At 44.5% G+C, this 17,513-nt stretch overlaps 1 protein-coding gene across 3 annotated transcripts in view; it reads left to right on the top strand.

Moving 5' to 3' along the window:
• Positions 1-14,785: 14,785 nt before the first annotated feature.
• Positions 14,786-17,513, top strand: part of MED12L (mediator complex subunit 12L) — a 303,185-nt gene continuing 300,457 nt past the window's right edge. For all 3 annotated transcript variants that reach the window (XM_080929626.1, XM_080929627.1, XM_080929628.1), the window contains exon 1: positions 14,786-14,906. In XM_080929626.1, the coding sequence (XP_080785752.1) occupies positions 14,808-14,906 (99 nt within the window). In that variant the 5' untranslated portion in view covers positions 14,786-14,807. The remainder of the gene's footprint in view (positions 14,907-17,513) is intronic.

A 17,513-nucleotide genomic window follows, 5' to 3' on the forward strand; every position in this document is an offset into this window, starting at 1 on the left:
CAAACAGTCACACCATGAGAGAGGCTTCATATTTCACATTAAGAATGTAAGGATACATTCTCACAGACTCCCTGATAGTGTTTATAATCCAACAGATCCCAGATGAGATGGACAGTCAGTACTGGTGTTATGAATCCTAACACAGTGTAACTGTGGCCTAAGGAAAACCTTGGTGAGCCCTGCCAGGTTGTCCCCCTGAGGAGTAGCAACATGCAACAGGCCTAGTATAAAGAGGATTAATTATTGAGGGGAAAGGGAGCAGGGACCTGGAGAGGGGTAGAGGCAGAGAAAAGCTGTGTGGAGGGAACAGGAAGAGAGAAAGAGTAGAAGGAAGGCCAGCTTGGAATACATGCATACATACATGTATACATACATGCATACATACATGCATGCATACATACATACATGCATACATGCACACACACATGCATACATACATACATGCATACATACATGCATGCATGCATACATACATACATGCATACATGCACACATACATACATACATGCATACATACATGCATGCATACATACATGCGTACATACATGCATACATACAGGGAGGGGGGCAAAGCAGGATGGGAGAGAGAGCACTGGGACAGGAGCAGTGCTCTTATATGCCAGGCTCACACCTGTCCGGTGGCAACACAAGCTGTTGCTAGGTAGCTGTTGGGCAGAGTGTAGCAGATTTCCTTACAAGCCAACAATTGATCTAGTAGACAACTATAGCTTAGCTAGGAAGCACGTCTAGTTGACCATACTGTTCAGATATCATGAGTGGTATTTGCCCTTTTATGGGTCAACAGAAAAATGTATGGAATTCTATTCAAGTGAGATGATAATCTTATTATTAGGAAGGTATGGGATGATCCCTGGGGCTCACCGGCCAGCTAGTCTAGCCTAGTTGGCTAGCCTCAGACAACTAAGAAATGTTATCTGAAAAAATAAGGTGGAGGGCACTTGAGGAATTACACCTCATGTTGGCTTAAACACACACACACACACACACACACACACACACACACCCTTTCCAATTAGATTTCCTTGACTCACAAACATAAAAGCGAATGATGTCAAGCTAGCACTGGATCAACATGGTTAGTTGGAGTCTCTAGCTAGTAATTAAGCTCGCCTACCACACTGTGAATCCTTCAGCCAGAGAAAGGAAACCAGAAACACTCTGGCCCTTACTCCACCATACCCTCAACTTTCTGCTACAAAATCCATCCCAGGAATGGCTCTTCTACTTGCTGACCAAATTTTGCACCATCTAGTCCCATCCAGGGTTGAACGTAGTTCCTTCTCATACTCTAGACATCTGACACTTGAAATAAAGTTCTGCCTTAAATGCTCTTGGTTCTAGGGCTTCGGGCCCATCAACCTGTTCTGCTTTCTTCGTAAAACCTGCAGCAACAACCTTTGTAAGGGGCCTAATCATTTTGCCATCAACCCATGACTCCAGGGGCAAGTTTGTTGCTATGGCAACATGGATGATCTAGCAGGAACACTGGCTGTCACTCTGCTTTGGGACTGCTGAGGGCTCAGGGAGGGGAACACCCATTTCCTCTGGGAGGTGACATCCCTTATGGGCCAATTATTAGAACAGAGGGCAAGATGCCTCCCTCACCCTCTTCTATCCGGCCCCATGGCCCACAGTCCCATGTCACAGAAGGCTTCTTCTTTTTCTGCCCCTGGAGAGACTTGGAGAGAATTTAGAAAAACTGCCAGGTTTCATTATGCAGCTTTGAGCCTACATGTTGATTCTCCACAGGGGCCAAAGGGATGTCATTTCTCTTCTCTCTCCTATCAGGGCGCAACCCGATAGTCTCTGAGAGAAGGTAACAGGGTCCTTACCCTCAAAACAACATACAGACCAAACAGCTGTTTTCACTGATGCTCAAGGTACCAAGTAGAACCTGCTCTTCATGGCCAACTGACCTCCATGCCCATCTGGCCTTCATGCTCACATGACCTCCATGTCCACATGACATTTATTCATGCACACTTAACCTGCATGCCAATATTCCTGCAGATCTAGCTCTGTGACGTAACTGTCATGAAGTTTTGGAAATCTTTTATAGCAGTCTTCCATCCTTCCTTCATCTTCCATCACTATGGCCTCCTGAGACCTCTCTCTAAAACTAGACTATTACCTCACCTGAATGACTCTTTCTCTAACACTTGGTTAACGCCCACTTTCTACCTGTCTCCTGCCTTGCTAAAGCCTCTCTCCTTGAAGACACTCTTTGTCTATCATCACTTGGCAACCCTCCCCACCCTCTTTGTGCATTTCGATTAATGGAATAGGCTATAGTTTAATAAGGGGAACATCATACACTGCATATAATAAAAAAGTCAACTAACACTGGCTTTATTAAGTAGGCACAGTTTTCCTTTCCATAACCCAAAATCTGAGTTAATGACGGAGGCTCATATCTGTAATCCCAGGACTGGAGAGAGCTGAGATGGGAAGGCCAGGATGGGATTCATAGTTCCAGATGAACCTGAGTTACAGTGTGAGACTCAGTTTCAACCTCTACTCCAACCACCCACAAGAATATATGAGATCTACCTTTAAACAACTGTTGGTATTGGACTCACAAGGTGCCCTTTACACTTTCTATGGCACCCGGGAGCTACCTTTCTTTCACCTTTTGGTGCGATCGGCCACTAACTCAACACAGAAATGCCAAGGACACTGTTACCATATATCAAAAACCACACACTGATATATCTGAGCACTCTGGCTATGGTCTCACCTTCTTCTGGTTGTTTGTTTGATGGTGTTTTCAGCAGTGCTACTCTGGTGTCATTGGCACTATCTGTCCCCCATTGTCTCCGAAGAATACACCTTTCTCTTTCTTGACTCCTAACATGGACTCACTGAAAAATATGTCTACATTCCCTTCCATATGCCACCATAGTTTTCTAGATTTAGGTGACCTGTTATAGACCATTTTTCTAAGCTCTATACCTAGATGAATCCAACTGTTTCCCCGGGCCTGTATCCAACAGCCAACCAGGAGGACAGATTGATTTCACCATAGCTTCAGTCACTGACTTTGAATAGGTCCTTATACCAAACAGAAATCTTATGGCCTCTGTCCCTTTTTCCTGGGTGACTGCCTCAAGCCTTTCCTCTTTCCTCAAACTTGCAACCTTTCTACCTTTCTCAGAGCAGATGGTCTCTTCCTATTGCACTAGAGAGAGTTCTTGTATGGAGGTATTTTAGCCTCCTGTAGGTTATGTATTCACATATATCTAGCCGAGAACCCCCTTCCTGACTTCTGGGACTCCTAGTTTTCTCTTCACTGTTTCTTCTTCCTCTTGAATCAGCTTTTCTCTCTCACTTGAAACCTCATTTCCTACATGCCTATCCCCTCAGATCTTTAAAAACAGAGGCCCAAATAACCTAACTTACATACTGCTTGACTTTTCTTCCAATGTTTACAGGGAATTCCACACTCAGTTGTCTGCATTTTTTATTTTTTTTTCTTTATTGTGTGTTTTCTTTCTATATCACCCTGGCCCCTCAGTGCTACAGTGGCTGCTTTTGCTGGAATCCTGAAGTGCTTTTATACTAAAGCCAGTGTTTTGCTACTTTTCTTCCTAGAGTGATCTTGACTCTTTGAAGCACTGTCTTCTGCTGGTGTGAGTCTTTCTCCTGTCTTTGCTCCAGTGTCTCTGCCATTTTCTCCTGTACATTGTGAGTTTGTGACATGTTCCAACAATCTCTTCTTCACTTCATACTTTCTCTATAAATGCTCATGAATCTCATGTATATTTATATATGCCAATTATATTATCTATTGCTTTGTAATACATTTCCCCAAAATTTGACATCTAACACCCCAGATATGTGCGCCTACACCTCATACTTTCTTTGAGTTGGGAACGTAGATGCAGCAGAGCCAGAGTCCCCACTGAGTCCCTTAAGTGTTTGGGAGCTACAGCCAAGGTGTCAGTGGGGTTACCAGCATCTCAGTGCTCAGAGGGAAAAGCAATTCACTTCAAATTATACTCATGTGACTGTTAGGTCTCAGGTCTATACCAATTCAGAGATCCCAGTCTCTGGTGGGGATCCTTGATAGAGGGGAACTTTCAATATGGCAGCCTACTGACAGAGTACACTGACAGGGACAAGGAAAGAGGAAGAAAGGGAAGGGACAGGGTATGGAAGTGTCAGTCTCTTCATAACCTAATCTCAGAGATGATATTCCATCACTTTTGCCTTCTTCTAGAAGCAAAATGGTAGGCTTGCCAACATGAAAAGAAGAATGACATAAGGGTAGGGATGCCAAGACTCAGGATCACTGGAAGTGGCTGGGCCAGCCTACTACACTATTTTATAATCATCTCTGTGTCCCAGATTCAACTCTTCTTCCCTCTACTGGGCAGAAACAACTCTTCTCCAAGTTTCTCTCATCCTATGACTGAGCCCCCCCCCCCCACATTAATCTTATTCTAGAACCTAGAACTCCAGACGTCCTTCTATCTTTTCATTCTCATCCCTGGATCTGATCCTCACTAAATCATGTTAATTTGACATCAAATATCACTTATATCCATCTACCCATCTGCACTCCCACCATTAGCAACCACCATCTCTGTCTGGAGTGCAGTTATCGACTGTCGATCCATTCCTACATCCCTGCTTACCAACTCATCTCCAGTTGTCTATGTTACAAAGTGAGTCTAAACATAAGCTTCTGTGTAAAACCATTAAGTATGTCCCCATTTCCTACTGTTCTTGCTCCTCCCTAACTCGTTATCCTAGAATGAACCGGATCTTCTGAAGGCTCCAGTTCTAGGTCCCCCACAGTCTCATTTAAGACTAAGAGGCAAGAGAGTTGGCATGAGCTCTCAGAAAGTGACTGAAGCAGGTCAGATGTGGCGTGTGTCCTCACACATGGGCGGCGCCCGAGTGAGACATTTCTGAACTTTAAAGAGAAGCTAAGGCATCCCGGGCAGTGTCTCAGCTCACCTCAGCCTGGTCTATACCAGCCCTGATCTCTCTGGGCTATAAAAAAACCGTCTTCTTTTTTTTTATACCAAGAAGCTTCAACTTTATTCTTTTTAAAGTAGTAAGGATTCAGGAAAGGACTTTTAACTAGGAGAGGTAGAATAAAATGAAGATCTTTGAAAAATTGATCTGATAACCTCATGCATTACATTTTAGATAAGTAACTGGGGCAGGGAGACAATAGCCTGAAAATATGTTGAAGCATTGTCTGAGGTTTTACTGAGGACCAGGTGAATGCGGAAACAGACGAGAGATAAGCACAGGCCTTGTATGTGGATAGAGCTAAGACGTGACTTTACAGTGAGATGCCAGAATGTGTCTGCCCTCTATTTGCTCTGGAATGCATATGCATTAAAAAGAACTGAATATACCCCCCCCCAAATCATATGGAAGCCAGACCTTTAGGAAGTAATTAGGTCACGAAGGTGGAATGCTCATGAACAGGACTGATGTCCACAGAAAAAACCATTAAGATCACTCCTTGTCATCTTTAGGGTCCATCTCAAAACCAAGAAGACAGGTTTTTGCAGGAGCAGAATACACTGGCATCTTCACTTTGGAGTTCCCAGACTCCAGAAGTCTGAGAAATATGTTTTTGTTATTTAATCTAACCAGTCTATGGTACTTTGTTATAGCAGCCCAAATTGCCTCAGACCTAGATCAAGAGAATTAAATACCTACATATTCACATTTTATCATGTCTATTTATTTACATTTATCATGGACACTTCTTGTTTGCCTGGGCAAATTATTCCCCGAGTTCTCTGAATTCTTGCTTATTTAACACATTTTCTATCTTAGTTGTAGCATTTTCCTAAAGACCTATTTTTACACTCAGTTTATAAATCTGTTTGTCGAATCTGAGCTAACAAGTACTTTCCCCGTCTTCCTAATCTCTGGTACTTCAGATACCTGTTACTGTGGACTGGGAGGTAAATGGCCAGCCAGGAGGGCAGTCATGAGCACTGCAGACATCAACCTCTGTGCAGCAGTGGACGGGACAGAGGCTGTGAATAGATGACACACTGGAAGAAGCTGTGAACGCAGTGCCTGGCTAAGCAGAGAGGAAGAGGAGCTGAGGAGCGATTCAAGTACAGCGGGGAGGCAGAGAGGTCTGTCGTACCACGCCGACTAGCACAGTCCCACTTCCTTATGTGAACAGTTACTAGTCACTGTGCTTTTATTTTCTTCAGTTCTCATGTTTTGGAGGAGAGTTAAGAATCGCCGGAGGTTGAACGGAGAAATGAAAATAAGAACCAAACTGGTCAATTTTGCTGTTTGTTTTAACAACCCAGAGAAATGGGATGGGGTGAGACTACAGGACAATACTTGGAAATACTAATAAGGGGTAAGGAGATGGTAAAGATGCTTGCTTTGCAACTATGCACATATGGGTTCTGGTCCGTAGCATTCATAAAAGGTCTGGCATGGCTGGACGAAGGTTTGAAATTGTGTCACTGTGAGAGGCAGGGACAAGAGCAGTGCTGGGATTGTCTAGACTTAGTTAAAGGTGCTGTCTTAAGGAGTGAGGTGGTGAGTGGCAGAGGACAAGGGACATCTTCCCCTGGCCTCTAGAAGCATTAATACATGTATGGATACATACATCACACATATACTCAACTACAAAAATTTAGGAAATACTAGTATAGAATGCTATACTGTGTGATTTATTGTGTGGTACTATTCCTCACATGTACTGTGTGACCAGAGTGACAGCACTTATTTTTGTCTTAGAATTTAATCTTTAAATGTAGCAAAGAGTAGTTGCAAGGCTATGTCTGATATGTAGTAGGCAAGCCAAGTTCTTATACAAACCTTTACTAAACTTCATTTCAATATAAAAGCATTGAGTGTAAAGATCGAATTTTTACTATACTTCATTTCAATATAAAAGCATTGAGTGTAAAGATTAAATTTTTATTTCAATACATTTTAATCATGCTTTCTTGTTTTGTATGATTTTATGGATATATAGGAGAATTAAACAGATTTTCTAGAACCTGGAATCGAAATAATATTGAGAAAGTTGAAGGAAGTCATAGTGGATAATTTTACAATTAATTTTTTATCATACATACCCCACCATGCAGGTCATAGCTTGTAACTAACAGATGATGCAGATTAGATTGTGTCTAGTTAGCAATAAAATTTGTAAACTTTAGTCAATCATTCTGCAGTTCAAATTCTCTTCAACAAAACAGTGGGAAGCCCTTCTGTGTTCCAGGGGGCATCTCCATATAGCTGGACCCTCATTCCCAAAGGCACTGGAAAGCAGGCACGTGAGCCATCTACCGGCAGACCATCTTCTGCTCTGACAGACTGGCGTCTGTTGTACTGACTTAACTCCAAGCCAAACTGCCACCATCTTCATGAGTTCAGCTGTGGCTTTCTGAAAAGCAGCACCCCACCTCGGCTTGTTGACTATTGATCAGCCTCCCGTGACTAAAATATAGAGGCTAGGGAGGACTAGGGAGAACCCCATCTTTGGGAACATGGGAGCGTTCATCCACAGTGGGTGGAGATCTTCGGAATTCGGCTAATTTCAGGCCACCCACATCCCTACCCTTCACTGCTTATCCATCATTATGTAAACAACCCCAATAAAGTCATTGGTACCACAGAGCCCACTCTGTGGGATCAGACCTCAGTGTGGCTTTGGGACTTTAAGAACACAGGTAGACTTGGTTTATATCTCCCTAAAAGAGAGAATTTCACAGACACTATCTCTGGTGAATGTGGACCAGCGGCAGCAGATGCCCTTCAACAGGCCACATAGAACAACGCAAGTCAAAACGAATTAAAAAAAAAAACAAAACATTTTCTTTTTGGGTGTGGGTAGACATGCAGGCATTCACATTCCTGAAATTCCAGCACCTAAAAGGCTGAGTTAGGAGGATCTTGACTTCAAGGCCAGCCTGGCCAAAATAGGTAACCCTTGTCTCAAACAAAACAAAACAGAATATTCCTCATAATAAACAATAAAACACAAAATATATCTGTGAGCCCAGGGAAACTCTGGGAGGAAATGAATAGTAAAGGCATTGGGTGATAATTAACTGTTGGTATATATTCACTGATGGGACCATTGGGCTAACATAGGCTGTGTCTCTTTCCTGTCACAAGGAAACAGTTCTACAGTGGCAGTCTGAGTGATTGCTCCCTGGAGAGACCCAATTCCATTGTGATTTTATACTTACCCACTTTACGGAGGTGATCACAAAAGGGGGCTATCAATCTCTGGAACTGTATCAGTAAACCACTTTTTGGATTTCCTACTGGATTCCCGAGTATCTCAGCATTTGTCTAATCTGTAGAGTGGGGATAGCTCTGGGCCACCTGATAAATTATGATTCTAGTGCTTCGAAGCAGAGTGTGAGCTTGAACAGGAGTAATGTTGTTTGTGTGGGGAAGAAGGCTTAATTTTTTGCCTTTCTCATTAGTTCAGTTTCCTGTTTTATTACTTAGGTTGAAGCCCCAGGCTTACCTTGCTCCTTGCCCCTCTGAAGCTTTCATCTGTGTAGGAATCAACTGCTTTTTGGGCACCTTGTGTCTTCCTGAGTTCTTTATTCTTCTTCTTTACGTCTTCATCTTTCTCTTAGTTCTCTTAATTTGGCAACCTATCCGTTTCTTCAGCATCTTATTAAGATCCTGTAAATGAGCTTTGGGGAAGCACTTGCTTAGCTTGGATCTTTGTGTTCAATCCCCAGCACTTTGTAAACAGCGGCACACACCTGTAATCCAAGATCTTAGGAAGTAAAGGCCGAAAGGTTAGAAGTTCAAGGTTGTTGCAGTCAACCTGTCCTACAAAAGACCTTGTCTCAGAAAAAATAGAATCCTGTATGTTACAGATTTAGATACACTTGTGTGGTGGTTTAAGATGGAGTGTGTTGCTAAAATAAAATGCACACCAGATTTAATCTAAAACAAAATACCTCACTCATTAAAAATTACATGTATTTCATTACTATTTATTTTAGTGTATGTGTGTGTTCATGAATGTGCTCACACTTGAACCTTGGTGGGTGGGTATAGGTCTGAGGACATCTTGCAAGATTTTGTTCTTTCCTTCTAACATGTGGGTCTTGGGAACTGAACTTAGGACAGCAGGTTTGGCATCAAACCTCTGCTACTCGAGTCTTTTCACCAGCACCATCCTTTTCTTTCTTAATTATGGCCCGTACATTGAAATAACAAAATTTTAGCTACACTGGACCAAATTATTATACTGATAAAATTAATTTTATCTTTTTAAATATGGCTACTAGGAAAATTGAAACCATGTACTGAGCTAGCAGTACAATCCTACTGGTCATTGTCACTTGAGTCATATGATGATATTCTTTAATTTCGTAGGCACAAAATTATTAAAACTTAATTCACATGTAACATTCCAAGATTAATACCTTTGTTAAAATTTAAAAACCTTCTCTGCGGGCTGGGGAGATGGCTCAGTGGTTAAGAGCACGGACTGCTCTTCCAGAGGTTCTGAGTTCAATTCCCAACAACCACATGGTGGCTCACAACCATCTGTAATGGGATCTCATGCCCTCTTCTGGTGTGCCTGAAGACAGCTACAGTGTGCTCACATACATAAAACAAACAAATAAATAAAAACCTTCTCTGCGGCATTCTGATTTTAGTATGTGTTGCCAAACTCAATACTCAATCTTTTTTTTTTAGTGTATTTGTCTTGTTTCCCCATTATGTGAATCAACTGTACCCCAAAGAAAACACTTTGAGCATGCTAGTTAAATACTTTACATTTCTAGACCCGTGTTGATTTAAAAAATATATATCTATTCTTATTATTTTTATTAGTGCGCATGCGTGTGGGTGTGTCTGTGTGAGTGCACATACCAGAGGAGGCCAGAGGTATAGCATCTCCCTGGGACTAGAGGTACAGGCAGCTTTGAGCTGCCAGATGTGTGCTGGTCCTCTGGAAGCACAGTACATGCTCTTAATCATTGAGCCACCTCTCCAGCCCCCCCCCCAGCTTTTTCCTTCCTTCCTTCTTTCCTTTTTCCCTTTTGCCTAAAAGAAAAACATGACATTTTCTTTTTTGATCCAGATGTATGCATTTAAATGTAATTGGGATATAAGAAAAACTCAAAGTAAGCAAGATTGCCTACAGATAAGCTGGTAATAGAACAGTACTGTATGCCCCTGGACAAGTGTCAATCCCAGGAGAAAACCTAGCAACTGCTGAGAATATTACACTGGAGGGAAAGCATACAGCTGTCACACAGTGACAGTGAGGAGTTTCTTCTCTTACACTTCTGATGTGTTTACTTTTGCTATGTACCGATAACGCATCTGGTGCACTGGTGACAGTAGGCACAGGTTGGGGAGGGATTAGGTCTGACTCTGGCTTTACTGCTCCTTCAATGGCCCTGAAGCTGTAGAGCAGGAATGCTAGGGCTCACGATGGATCTGCTCTGTAATTAGCCTCCCCCCCTCTAATTGTTGAGAACTGGTCAGAAAAATGTTCTTCTTCATCTTCACACAAAGATCTTGGAGGCCACTGAACACCTTTTCTGTTTGTCCTTTGTAACTTGGAGGAACCTGGAAAACTTTGAAGGTGGCCTGTGGCTTGCACAGCACACCCATCATTGGCAAGGAGAGAAGACTGGCTATGGAATGTCTGCACAGAGGGTACACAGGCACAGGGAACCTTTGCAACAATGTTTCACTGGGTCATTTTGCTTGTTTATTGTGGTGGTTTGAATAGGAATGGCCTCAACTACTTGAACTCTAAGTCATTAGGTACCGATGCTACTTGAGAGAGAGGAAGCATGGTCCTTCTGGAATAGGTATGGCCTTGTTGGAGGAAGTGTGTATCTGAGGGCGGTGGGCTTTGGGCTGTCAGCTTCTCAAGTCAGGCACAGTGTCTGTGCTTTCCTGCTGCCTCCCAGACAGGATGTAGAACTCTAAGGTACATCCACAACACCACGGCTGCTGTGTGCTGCCATCTTTCCTGCCATGACAGTAACGGACCAAACCTCTGAATGTAAGGTAGCCCCAATTAAATGTTTTCTTTTATAAAAGTAGCCATGATCAAAAATAGAACAGACAGTCGTTCCTGAGAAAAACGGGACATGTCTCCCATCAAACTATGGACATCAGATTTAGTAGCATAGTATGTATAGTGTGTATAGTATGTATAGTGTGTATAGTATGTATAGTATATATAGTATGTATAGTATGTATCGTATATATAGTATGTATAGTGTGTATAGTATGTATAGTATATATAGTATGTATAGTGTGTATAGTATGTATAGTATATATAGTATGTATAGTATGTATAGTATATATAGTACGTATAGTGTGTATAGTATGTATAGTATATATAGTATGTATAGTATATATAGTATGTATAGTGTGTATAGTATGTATAGTATATATATATATAGTATGTATAGTGTGTATAGTATGTATAGTATATATAGTATGTATAGTATGTATAGTATATATAGTATGTATAGTGTGTATAGTATGTATAGTATGTATAGTATATATAGTATGTATAGTGTGTATAGTATGTATAGTATATATAGTATGTATAGTATATATAGTATGTATAGTGTGTATAGTATGTATAGTATATATAGTATGTATAGTATATATAGTACGTAGTGTGTATAGTATGTATAGTATATATAGTATATATAGTGTGTATAGTATGTATAGTATATATAGTATGTATAGTGTGTATAGTATGTATAGTATATATAGTATGTATAGTGTGTATAGTATGTATAGTATATATAGTATGTATAGTGTGTATAGTATGTATAGTATATATAGTATGTATAGTATATATAGTATATATAGTATGTATAGTGTGAATAGTATGTATAGTATATATAGTATGTATAGTATATATAGTACGTAGTGTGTATAGTGTGTATAGTATATATAGTATGTATAGTATATATAGTATATATAGTGTGTATAGTATGTATAGTATATATAGTATGTATAGTGTGTATAGTATGTATAGTATATATAGTATGTATAGTGTGTATAGTATGTATAGTATATATAGTATGTATAGTGTGTATAGTATGTATAGTATATATAGTATGTATAGTATGTATAGTATATATAGTATATACAGTACCTGTAAAGTATCACTAATTGCTAAGTCCATTTACCCATTCAACCGTCTATCAACCATCCCGAAAATCAACAGTTTTTTGAGATGTGCCAAATGCCGTGCTGTGTAATTCACGCAATACTTACTATATCAGTGGGAACAACAGTCCATTGAGAATGGAAAAAATATGAGGAATAAAAATGGTGAAACATTATTACAGATGACAAATACTCAGGATTTATTATATACTTTCTTCACTTTTTTTTTGGTAAGCTTGATAAATTTCCTAATAAAGTTATGGATAATAACTTTAATATGGATAAAAACTGTATTTTCTTCCAAGCAAAGAAGCTGAATTTGACAGATGCTAGAACACAAGGCGAACTGCACCATGAAGTTATTATATACAGGGTATTAGAAGACAAATGTTCATGGCAAGGTGGGCAGTGGAAGGAAACCTCTCGGTGAAGGCTAGTGTACTAGGAGGTCTAGCTCAGCTAGCTCAGACTGAGTCATGGATTCAGCCCCATACAGCCCCATTTAGGTTTTAGGTTAGGTTGGAGGTACTTGTAGTTCAGAGGGTGAGCAATGAAGAACTAGTCTACAGTGTCTTATCCACTTCCTTATCCTCCCCCCCCCCCCCCCGTTTTAAAGCCAGCAAAGTAGGCATTAATATATCATCAACATTTACCAGGTACCATAGAAAGGCTGCAGGTTGTTTTGTGTACATCCTCTTCAGAGCTGGGAACTAGGAGTCGAAAACATTCCTTAAGTTATGGGGAATGTGACACAATCAGGCCAAGGGCAGATCAAGCGCACAGCCTTTCCAGATCAAAGCAGAGGAGTGAGGTCACAAACCTGAGCTCCAGCAGTGGTAGGTTCAAATTCCGACTTGCTTTTGCAGCTTTGAACAAGTCATCTAACCTCTCCGAGCTGACACAATTTCCTTCATTTATAAGGAGGATGAAGTAAAACCTTGGAGGGTTTGTTGTTATAAGCAAATTCAGACCCTCAAGATCATAAAACCACTAGAAGACTCCATAAATGGCAGCCACCATTCTTGGCCAAGTGCAGGCGAGTTCTCCTGGGCGCGCCTCCTTCAGGGTCCCTTAGGACACATTGGGCCCGCCTCCGAGGCTAGGTCTCCTGCTCCGGGCTGGTGGCCCGGCCTCTGTGTGTCTACCTGGAGCAAGCGAGGGGCGCCTGCAGGTGGACTGACGAGATTCCCCGAAAGGATCGCCCCCTCCCCACGGTTCCTATCCCTGTGATGAGAGCAGGTGAGGTTTCGCCTAGGCTGCGGGGATGGCGGCCGCAGGAAGGGTAGAGGCGGAGGTCGCGGCTCTGGGCCCAGGGTCCCTCCTGGTGCTGGTTCTACAGAAGGGGTTAACCCCGAAGCCAGCTGGGGCGCAGGGCCGGTGGACTGCGCGCTCTGCGGCTGCGAAAACCCAGAGAGGCAGATGGGAGCGCTCGCGGAGCTCGCCGCCAACTCCTCCGCGGTCCGGCCGCCGAGCTGGGCATGCTCAGTGCGGCCGCCGCGCCGGCGTCCGCCAACTCGGGAGCTCGCGCTCCCGGGCCGTGGGGGCGAGGACGCCGGCGGCGACCAGCGACGCCCCCAGGCAGCCGCAAACTTCGCGGCGTCCGCGGGCTGGTGAGCCAGACACCTCACAACGTCAAATCCAATTCCCCAACCCCATCCGAGCGATGGAGGCTGCGGCCGCCAGGGCGCCCGGGCCGCCCGCCCCTGCCTAGCCGCTAGGTGGGGACCAACAGGTAAACTGCTGGGGGTGGGGATCGGGGCACGCGACGTCCAGGGGTGGCCCGGGGAGCCCAATTGGCCGCGCTCCTGCTGTGTCCGTCGGTGCTTGCGGCCACCTCTGCTCACCCCCTCCCCAGCCCCGGGAGGAACAGCAAAGGGTTAAGTCGTCCCCGCGCCACAGCCAGCGCGGCCCCCTCCAGCCGCCGCCGCTGCAGCCAGCAGCCATCCAAGCGCTCCGGCGCCGCCGAGGGGACCGGCGCAGCTCGTGCACCAGCTGAGCCCGGAGGCACCCGCCTCGTTCGGCGTCCGCATCCTCGCCTCTTGCGGCCTCTCTCCCCCCGCGTCCTCCGTTCCGTGCCGGGGCTGCGGGTCCTCCGGGAGCAAAGCTGCGGGCGCCGGCCACTGGGAGCCAGGAAGTGTGCGCGGGCCGCTGCGCAGCGCCTCGTGGGCCCCAGGACGCCTAGCTCTCGGCCCGCACCTAGCCTCCCGCCTAGGCGCCAAGAAAAGTTTTTTCCCCCTTTATGCCCCTCCCCCACCCCAGTCTGTGCGCCCCCCCTCCCGTGGGTTTGGGTTCATTGGTGAAGAAAGTCACACGTTCCCATCAGCTGCTCCTCCCCCTAGGGACTGAGTGGGGGTGGCGGGAGGCCGGCGCCGCGGCGGACCCTGGCGGACCTCCAGCCCCGCCGCCGCCCGCGGAGCAGGCGTCCCGGGGCTCGGCGCAGCGGGGTGCCCACGAAGGCGGCCCCCCCTGAACGCGTCTGCGCGCGGGCAGCGGCCGTCTCCAACCTGCTTTTCCTCCTGCCTGCAGCGCCACGGCAAGCTGGAGTGGAGGGAAGAGGGAGTCTGTCTGCAAAGTGCTGCTCCCTGGTGCTCAGAGGCGGCTGCTCCAGCTCCAACTCTCATTCATTTCGCCGGTTAACATGAGAGATCATGGCCGCCTTCGGGCTTCTCAGCTATGAGCAGAGACCGCTGAAGCGCCCGCGGCTCGGGCCGCCCGACGTCTACCCGCAAGACCCTAAGCAGAAGGAGGTAAGGGCGCTGGCGGCCTCGCGGTCGTGCGGCGCTCCGCAGCGCTGACCCCGGGCCAGGCTGGCTGGGCGGCCGTCCGCGGCGCTGCGGGGGAAGGGCTGGGGAGGGGACCGGAGGCGGGGCCCGGGCTGGGGTCTCGGGGACCCTGGGCTGCTGAGACCCGGAGCCTGCCAACCCCCGCGCTCCGCTGGGCGGTCGCTCTGCGGGGGGCTGGGTCGCTTCCCGGTTGTCAGGCCTTGCACTGCGCCGCTGGGCGCTTTACCTCTTCTTCCTCGCTTGCATCTTCCTCCTCGCTTGCCTGCGTTTCTGCTTGTTTTATTGTTTTTTACTCTGCCGCTACGATAAATCCTCGTAAACTTTTTGACAAATGCTGGTATGCAGTACATCGGACACCATGGTCTTGGGTTTTGCGCCCGCGGTATAGGTTCGGATGGGGGAGGGACCCTTTTCACATCCTCCAGTTTGGAATGGAAGTCGTTTTTAGCGAAGTGATCACATATTTGGTTTTGTGAATGTACCTTTGTATTTCTCTCCTTAAAAAAGATATTAAGAAAACAGTATTAAAGAGAAACACCGAAATTTGTTTCTAGAGAGGCAATTGGCTTTCCCGGAGGCTGTTTTGTATGTGTAAACGCAGGCAAGTTACCTTAGGAAGGAATAGCTTCCAGGATTACTTACTTCTTTGAATGAAATTAATTGGAGAAACCTTGGCTTATGCACATACAGTAGCTTCAGTGGTTAGTGTAAGCTATGTAGGTATGTGTCAAGAGTTAACAAGTAATTATGTAACAACTCTCCATCCATAATAATGATTGCCCTTGGCTATACAGTTTGCCCAGAGACTTGCCTATCTTTCCCTTTGTCCTTTTAGACTGCCTGCTTCAGCCCAGCCATCTTCTCTTTTCTATAGTTAAACACGAAACGTTATGCATTCTGTTCTTTCTGTGAGCCTGAAAAGTCTACTAAAAGTTTGCATGTCCACTGATTTCACAAGAGAGCTTTGCGAGTAAGAGTTCTTTCAGGCTTCAATTTTGATAAATGTATCATGAGTAGAGGCTCAGCCCAGACTGTCTAATAATGTCTGGGAAACAATCACGGGCAATTCCTTTTGGCCTTATCACAGTGAATTTGAGGATCAGGGGAAGGAGTTAAGATTGAAGGTGGCTGGGAAGTCTACAGGTGGGCAGAGTTTCCTTACCCAGCTCCTAAGGTCTAGAAAGAATAGGGACTCTAGCGACCAAGTGTTAAAGGAAGTTGATTTAAGCATTACTGGCAGAATTGCAAAACTTTTGGTAGGGACAGGGATGTTCATTTGTTGGCTTTTCTCACTTTATATTTAATGTCTCACTGTCTTTATGGAGAGTGATGTAATGAGACTACTCCTCTAGCTTCCGGTGGTTGCAAAGTGCTTGCCTAGCATTTATTTTTACATATGACAGTCACTTCAGGATTTGGATCCTGGAAAGAAGAATTTTGGATATTGGGTCACTTTCTAGAAATCCAAAACTGGAAGAAGTGACTGTAGAGGGTATGTTTTCTACTTTGATTTGAGAAACTAGGATGATTGAAGTCCAGGACACTTGCTTTCTCTGAAGTGTGTGGTGAGTAAGCGTGCATTGGATTGTGAGCGCAGCACTCACTCAAACCAGCACTGTGTGACTTGCTGCTACTCCTATGACTCACTTTCTCCCAGGCGACCGATCTTCTGTGTCTTGAGGAGAGAGTTATATGTGGTTGTAGTCAAATTTGGGTACACTATGGGACAGGTGCTTGGCTATTTTTCCCTAAGCTTCAGTTTTTTATGTATTGTACTACTCCAACTTCCACCCTATCTTTGTACAACCAGGAATCTTATCCTCTTATTAACTGTAGAGAAACTGTATTGTGCTTTCTGGACAGTCCTGACTTTTGCAGTTTACTGCAACATGTGTGTGGGTGTATAAGACATCACATCCCATTCACATACACACTTTTACGTGCAAACATAAGATATATGATTACACATATATGAAGGAGACCAAATCTATACGATTATCCAGCAGAGAGCTGTGGTGATTTGTTTGAGCAAGGCCAGACTGAGCTAACGCAAGCTGTTCCTGAACTCGGGTCTTCTTGCTCCAGACTCCAAAGTCCCGGGTCACAGGCCTGCAGCACACCTAGCTGAGGAATTGATTTAATGGAGGAAGTGCTGAGTTTGAGTTACGGTTGAGCATCTTTGTGGTTGGCAAATTGGATCACTTGTCAACTCTTTAATAGTGCTCCAGGAAAAACAAGGTAAAACTTTATGAAAAACTTCCTCATATCTGGGTAAAAAAAAATCCCTATTTCTAACTGAACGAAAGTTGTCTCATGGCTGTCTACGTAGTTTTTATTGATAAGAAGAGGTAATAGTGCTCTGGAAATATGATCCCCGGCTACTGTGTGGATCCCTTCATGAGGACTCTGTGGAGACACAATGAGAAGAAGCTCCGTTTACCTGCTTCATCAGTCCATCAAATTAGTTCACAAGCCTGACCTGGCCCCTGTTAGACTTTATTTAATGTGTTGCGCTATACTGTGTCATCTGTACACAGACTGCCCTCCAAACTTTAAAAACAGGGAACAGAG

The sequence above is a fragment of the Micromys minutus genome (genome assembly GCF_963924665.1).
Source record: "Micromys minutus genome assembly, chromosome: 15".
In the NCBI taxonomy this organism is placed as follows: domain Eukaryota; kingdom Metazoa; phylum Chordata; class Mammalia; order Rodentia; family Muridae; genus Micromys; species Micromys minutus.